The sequence below is a fragment of the Chenopodium album genome, chromosome 9 (assembly GCF_948465745.1).
Source record: "Chenopodium album chromosome 9, dcCheAlbu1.1, whole genome shotgun sequence".
Lineage (NCBI taxonomy): Eukaryota > Viridiplantae > Streptophyta > Magnoliopsida > Caryophyllales > Amaranthaceae > Chenopodium > Chenopodium album.
The window spans coordinates 418,788-426,886 of NC_137842.1; the positions used below are offsets into that span (position 1 = coordinate 418,788).

At 36.5% G+C, this 8,099-nt stretch overlaps 1 protein-coding gene across 1 annotated transcript; it reads left to right on the forward strand.

Annotated features, from left to right (window-relative positions):
- The first annotated feature begins 3,769 nt into the window (after window positions 1–3,769).
- On the forward strand, window positions 3,770–4,801 carry LOC145559242 (uncharacterized). Its single transcript, XM_081620681.1, has one exon. The coding sequence runs from the start codon at window positions 3,770–3,772 to the stop codon at window positions 4,799–4,801; it is 1,032 nt and encodes a 343-aa protein (XP_081476807.1).
- The last annotated feature ends 3,298 nt before the right edge of the window (window positions 4,802–8,099 follow it).

Consider the following 8,099-nt stretch of genomic DNA (forward strand, 5'->3'; position numbering starts at 1 on the left):
GATTAATTGTTTGTATGGAATGTTGATACAAGCATATTTTTATTGGACCGGTTTGTTAACCACATTTGGATTATTAAAGGATTGAAATTGAATGGTTTAAGTGGAGTGAATTTATTAATTATTCCACAAGGTTGTTATTTATTTTATTACTCAATCATGAATTGTTAGTATGTTGAGTAAAGGTGGATTAAGCCGAAATGGCTAGGTGAGTTGACTATGTTCAACAATTTGGATAATTTGGAAGTTTAATGAAATTAAAAGTCAATTTGTGATGTGATCACCCTTGTTCTAAATAAGATTAAAAGTAAATTGATGTATGATTTTTATGTATGGCCTATTTGATTGAGTCGGCTATCAATTAAAATTGTAATCACGTAAAGTGAAACATGGATGAGCAATAAAACTCTGGAAAGCGTGCACTTCTGGAGTATTGACAATTATGGGTTGGGGTACACGGTGGTAGCCCGTGGCTTTCCGAGGCTTGTTTGATCAACATGTCCTCTTTTCTTTTGGTATTTACATTTTATTTTATAATGAAAGTTAGATGGGGTCCTAGACTAACTTTGTGAGAATGGAGTCGCGCCCATTCTTGCATCGCGCTAAACTTTTATTTTAAATGGTCATTTGGGACCAAAATGATTTGGTGGATTGGACAACCTCGTCTATTGCTTACTCCAAATTAAATTAATTAAATTAAATATAAAGAGTCAAGTGTTTGGAATTGATTAGCAAGTATGTTTAGTCGATTGAATTGTTTAAGTGTGGAGTCTTTATTAATGAATTCGTGTTGTATGTTTATTTACTTTAATTGGTTGAGCATGCTAGGTTTGGTACGTTTTAGCTTGTATGTACTCAGCTTTGCTGATTGCGTGCTTTTGTGTGTTTTCTTTTGGTCATGGCCTTCGCCTTTCAATGACCCTGTGATGATCCAATTATTACACCTGTATTATTGGAGAGCAGTATTGCACAGGTTAGCTTGATGATGTGAAGTTCGGGGATTTGGCATACGCATTGTCAAGGGATTGGTGTGATTGAGAGTATTCGTTCTTTGTGTTGAACTTATTTATGTTTTACTATTTTAATTATGTTTTGGGATTTTGAATATTGGTTTGGTTTTAATAAGGGCCTTTATGGTTCCAATTTGTAAGCTTTGACTTATTGGTTTTCTAAATTATATTATTTTAATATTTAAGTTGGATTTCCGCTGCAATACTTTGATAAAGTCTTAACGTTTTAACACGTGGCGGTAACATGCCAATGATTCTCCTCTATTTTTATTTAAAGTAAGTGGTTTGGAAGAGGGAGAATTATTGGGGTGTTACAATTTAAGCAGTTGAATTACTTTGAATGCTTTAATTTTATTTTAATTCAATTATCAAATTTATTTGTTGTTTTATTGTTAATCTATGCTATATTCATAGTGTTTGACAATTTGTGATTACTTTGGGTAGTTTTAGTGTTGAAGTTAGAAATTATTGAACTTTTTTGCTGCTACTGTTTTCTTTTTCAATTGAGGTAGCATTGATGTTAGAAAAACGCAATGGGTATTGTGATTAATGGGGAATAATAGTTTGAATTAGTCTTGGGTTGGGTGTTCTTATTTGTAGATTAGTGTTGTTAATTTAATATTAATCATTGTTAGAGTATGTATACTAGCAACCTCTATCAATTACAACATGGGACCATATGCATACTACTTAAATACATACTTTTGTACCTATATAATATCATATTCTTTTAATTTGTTGGGACCATTGACTTTTGTTTGTTTCATATTCTATTATTGTTTTTAGTCACTTTATGGAAAAAGAAAACAAACCTGTAAGTTGTAGTTGTTGATTTGAACTATGTGTTTTTCCTTGGTGAACTAGTTATTTGGTTTTGTTGTAGCTGCTATAGCAGCACTATCAAACTTGTGGTGGATGATTTAGTATTAATATAAGTCTCCTTTTCTCTAAAAAAAAGTAGTTGTTGATTTGAGATGAGTTAGTTTTGTGGCTTGTCAATTCTAAAGTGTATGCTAAGCTAATAGTCTGGATGGAGTTTATGTCAGCACAAAATAGACATGGAGAAAAGAAGGTTAAAGGCTTAAAGCAATGTTTTATGAACTAATTCATGAAAGGGATACATAATGCTCTAGTAGATATAATTCCTTATTGTACTGTAATGACAAAAGTGGGAAATGGTAGAGTAGAAAGTTCCAAATTCTCTTCCGCTGCAATTTTAATAGTGTTTAATAAGAAATCCCAAGTTAAAGTGTTTATTATTTATATTTAGAATAATTGTACTAATTATGTTGTTATCAAATATTACATTGCAAAACTAATGCCTTTGAATAATTCCATTGTTATCTAGAACAAAATATGGAGGTACCAAAAAACTATCCTCTTTATTGCTATTGGAGTGGGGAAATTATTCAGAAAGAAGGTGATGTAGCTTATAGAGGAGGAAATCAAAAATTTATTTTTGTTAATCCGGAGATGACATATTCACAAGTTTTGACCAAGGTATATGAGGAGTTGAGTATTGATCCTAGATTTGTGGAGTTGAGGCATATGCCGCAATTCCTTTGAATGACGATAATGCTATTAAAGCTATGTGGATTGCTATGACTCAAACATCTTCTGTTGCAATGCAATTGTACATTGAACAAGTTCCAAAGCAATCAGTTGTGCAAACTGATATTGGTTCCTCTCTTAAAATGGATTCCTCTTATAGCATGAAGTAACTTATTCCCCTTACTTATCAAAGTGTGGGGATGGGGTCATTCACAAGAATGCTTGTTGACGATCAATATGTCACTGAACATCTTTCGGAGATTAGGTCTCCAACATCATCACCAACCGTTGGAGCCTCAACAAGCACACAACAACAAGGCATTCTTGATTCTCTTGACCCAAACAATGTTGATGTTTTTGGAGACGTTGAGATGAATGATACTGACGAAGATGATGATGAAGATATAATAGAAGCTCGTGATAAAGCGATCAAAGAAAGTGCTCCCACACAAGATTTCAGTGAAGTGCCATAAGTTGATCCACTTTTGAATAACTCTTGGATGACTTGGGTGAGAAATGAGACATACAATACCAATGGAGAATTTGAGGTTGGACAACAGTTTGACTCATTGCAGCAATTGAAGGATGTTGTGAAGTCGTACTCAATAGCTAGAAATCAAACAATTCGAGTTGTTGAGTCAGAGCCAGAGAAATATGTTGTTGAGTGTAAGAGGAAAGCGCAATGTAGTTGCTCGTGGAGGCTTCGAGGAGTAAAAGATCCAGCACTTCCCACTTTCAAAATTATTTGGTACAACGGCCCTCCTGCAAGTAATTGTGTTGGTGACATTGACTCGGTGGCTCATAAACTACTCACTTCTGACTTTGTTTGCAATTCTCTTTTAGATGTCATTCGTGTTGACCCTTCATTGAAAATCAAGACAATAGTGCAACTTTTGAAAGAGAAGTTTAAATTTTCGATAACATACAAGAGAGCATGGCTTGCAAAGGAAAAGGCAATAAAAGTCATTTATGGGGATTGGGAGAGTTCATATCAAGAGTTGCCTAAGTTCATGCAAGCATTGAGGGAATCAAATCCTGGGACCGTGGTTGAGTGGAAGCAAATACCGACTACAAATCAATCGATGTATTTTTTCCAATGAGTTTTTTGGCCGTTTAGGCCATCAATTGAAGGATTTCGTCATTGTAGGCCCCTCATCACCATCGATGGGACTCATTTATATGGAAAATTCAAAGGATCTCTACTTATTGCTATGGGAACTAATGCCAATTTTCAACTATTTCCCATTGCATTTGCTGTTGTTGAAGGAGAAAACAATGATAGTTGGTCTTGGTTCATGGCTTGTATTAGAGCTAGGGTCACTGATAGGGAAGGGCTTTGTGTCATATTTGATAGGCATGTTGGGATCTTAGCAGCAATGGAAGAAGTTGGTAGTGGTTGGGAGCAGCCTTATGCGTACCACAAATATTGCACCCGACACTTAGCTTCCAATGTGAACAACAAATTTAAAAGTGTTGTTGTGAAGAACCTTTTTGGGAAAGCGGCCGATGCAAGGCAGAAACATAAGTTTGATTACTTTATGGGTAGAATCGGTGGCTTGAATGTTGAGGCTTGTCGTTACTTGATGGAGATTCTATACCATAAGTGGTCCATCCACCATGATGGTGGTTTTAGATTTGGCGTGAAAACTACTAACATGTCAGAATTTTTTAACGGGGTCTTGAAAGGGGCTCGATGTCTACCGATAACCGCCTTAGTACAAATGACCTTCCATCGAGTTAACTCCTACTTCGAAACTAGACGTAGTAGGGGTAAAAAGAGGCTTGATGAAGGCCATGAGTTTTCCGAGAAGGCAACAAAGACAATAGAGGCCAACATGGAGAAAGCTATGTATCATCGGGTTGAAGGTTATGATTTTGACGTAGGGTTGTATCAAGTTGCTACTGGTCGTGGGAGTAGAAAGGCGGGTAAAGGAGGGAAAACTCATACTGTGAATTTGTTTCGGAAGACCTGTACTTGTGAAAAGTTGAAAATATACAAGTTTCCATGCTCTCATGTACTAGCAGTTTGTCGACAACGAAGCCTTTCACATTTTGAGTTTGTTGACTCTTCTTTCAAGACAACCGAATATAGACTTTCATACTCGAAATGTTTCTTTCCTGTTCCTGATCCTTTTCATTGGACCCCATATAATGGACCAATAGTTTTAGCTAATCCGGATCTAAAAAGAGGCCCATGTCGACGTTCAACTAGAATTCGCAATGAAATGGATGAGCGTCCCTAGCTATATTGTCAAGAAGGCATGTAGTGTTTGTCGACGACAAGGACATAACAAAAAGACATGTCCCACAGTTACTAGTAGTGTTGGATCATTTGGGTAATGTTGCCTAGTTATTGTTGAATTGCGTTATACATGCTTATTACTTTTATGATTTTATTATTTATTCATGCCTTATTATTTTTTTTTCCTCACACATGCTAACATAATTAAAGTTAATGTGGCTGAGACGACATTTCTCGGTGGTTCCAGAAGGAGCGGATGACATGGTGATTCAGCAATATAGTCGAGCTTACATTTTAGCTCTAATGGGATCCATCCTCTTCTCCGATAAGAGTGGCGACGCTGTGTCACTCTACTATCTCCCATTACTCAAAGATTGGGAGACAGCTTCGACCTACAGTTGGGGGAGTGCAACTCTTGCTTTTTTGTATCGTTAGTTGTGTCGAGCATGTCATAGAGGAGCATGTCAGATTGGGGGTGCACTCATCCTCGTGCAGTTGTGGTCGTGGGAGCACATTTTCATTGGCCGACCCTACATACGGGGGGCTCGTGACCCACCTCAAGAGGACCTTCAAGAGGAGGGAGACATTTTAGGGACACAACATGTGCGAGGTGTTGACTCCCTTGCGTGCAGGTAGTGTATTGTTTAACTTTTTTTTAAAAGATGGAATTTAATAAATAAGTAATTTAATTATGTAATTTACAGTTGGCTTCGTGTACACCTTTCGTGTGCACATACAGCATCTGGACTTCCATATTATCGAGATGCTTTTGACCATCAGCGTGAGGACCAGGTACAATAAGTTGTTCAATATCTCTTTTTTTGTTAAAATTCACGTATTATAGTTATGCCAATTTATTACTAATAACAATCATGTGTTGTGAAACAAATGGTTTGGCAGCCATATACCGAGGCTGTGATGGAGCGACTACCAGAGATTTGTCGTTCTGATACTCATATTTGGCGTACACGATCCCCATTAATTTGCTTTGATGTCGTTGAGTTACATTTACCAGCTAGAGTCATGCGTCAGTTCGGGTTAGAGCAATCGATCCCACAAGGAGTTGACACAGGTGATGCTCTACACAAGAAGGATCGGAGGGGACAGAGTAACTGGGAGTCTCGACATTCCACACATGTGCAAGAATGGAGCCGACGAGAGGCATTAGTTGTTTAGGATAATCCGTTTACCGAATCTTCGTCACCGGTTATGACAGAGTACCTAGCTTGGTATCGTCGTATCACCAGGCTTATTATTACTCCGCCTTCACAGTCTCGTCCACCGAATCATTACCAGCCATCCACCTCCGACCTCTTACTCGTATGAACTTCATTTCATTTTTATTTCAATGTAATTGTTTAATTGTCTAATTCATTGTACTGACATTGGATGTTTAATGTAGGCTCGTGCAGTTGCAGAAATGCACACGAGGCTATGTAGAGCTACAGAGACCATTTCTGATTTGCCTGCAGACAAGGCTTTACCTTTTGCCATAGAGACCATACGAAGTCTTACTACATTTTGTGGCCAAAGCTTATCTAGGGTTGGACATTCACGCCTTATTGAGCAACCTCAAGTGTCATCTTCTTCTTCTTCTTCTTCTTCTTCTTCTTCTTCTTCTTCTTCTTCTTCTTCTTCTTCTTCTGTGAACACTCAACCGATCAGACCACCACCTCATCATGGTGGTTAAACTTCACTTGCATTTCGTGCACCCTCTCCTATTGTGCGGCCTCCCTTACGCACTCATGTTCCTACTGTGAGACCTACACTTCGTACTCCTTCTCCTATTATGTGTCCTCCCTTACGTACTCCTGCTCCTACTATAACACCTACACTTTGTACTCCTCCTCCTTCTATTCATCCCCCTTCCCCTCCGCCACCCCTCCGCCACCCCTTACGTACTCCTACTCCCGATTTGGTTTTTATATGCGGCCCAATGATCTAGAGGAGGGCCTATTATTAATTATCATTACTAAAGCTATTAGGATTGATTATAGTCTTTTAGAATACTCTAGGAGGTTCTTTTAAATCCTAATGGAGTTAGGATTGATAATTATGTTTTAATAAAGAGTTTGAAATTGAATAAAACTACTCCTTTTAAGAATCCTTGTTTTGTACGAAGTGGAATATATTCAGATTTTATTTTCGTGCCTCATAATACTTATCCAAATTTTATATGGTTGGATAGATCTTGAAATTATATTTCCAATGATATATTATAATATTAAATCCGAGTTATAACGAAAAAGATATGAATGAGACATGAAACTTTATCCAAAACCGACAACCTTCCAATATTTTGGTAATATATTTTTATCTACAAAATATTTTAATCTTATTCTAATTGGGTTGGAAAGTAGACTTTAAGAGCTTTCCAACGACATATTATATGCCTTATTTGGACTTCCGGATCAAAACATAAGATAAAAACAAAAACGCGTGAATTTCTGAAATCAGCGCCTGGAACTAGGCCTGGCGCCAGCCATTGGCGCCTGGTGCTAGCCATTGACGCCTGGCTTCAATAAGCTGGTGTTGGCGCCAACTCTGTTTTAGGTGCGCCAATCTTGTTTTACGTGCGCCAAGTGCGCTGTTTTGATATTTTATCTTTTTGGCTGATTTTCTTTATAAATAACGTCGTAAAAACTCCGTTTTCATTCACGAACTCTCATCAAGATTTTCTTGATTATTCTCTCTCTCTCTCTTTCTAAACTAGCCTTTTCTCAAATACAAAATTCCGCATTCGCAAGATATAGATACACCTAGCCATATTCGAAGTTTCCTTCGCCCTAGACGTGAAAGGTTTAATTTCTGAGGGTTTGGTCCCAAATCTCTATTTCAATTATTTAATTTAATTGTTTTAATTATTATTTTCCTTGAAGTTACTAACGTGTGTATTTTGTTATTAGAAAGAGGTACAAAGCATCAAAGTAAGTGCTTTAATGGTTTTTAATTGATATTATGATGTAGAAATCATGTTTAGATTGTTATTATGATATTCCTAGTATCATGTCTAGGGTAATTTTAATATTAAATATGATTGTTACGATGCTTCCTATTTTCTTCCTAATATTTATGATTGTTAGTATCATGTTAGGGCTAAAGATTTGATTTTTATTGCTTAGTGACATGCTAGGGTTTGTTATTAATCTTGTTAGTATCATGCCTAGGATCTTGCTATTTTTATTATGCTTTAATATTAACATGAACATGATTATGATTATAATTGTTATAATTTATGATTATTATTATTTTGATGATGATTATTTTATTATGATTATAATTTTGTTATCGCTATTGTT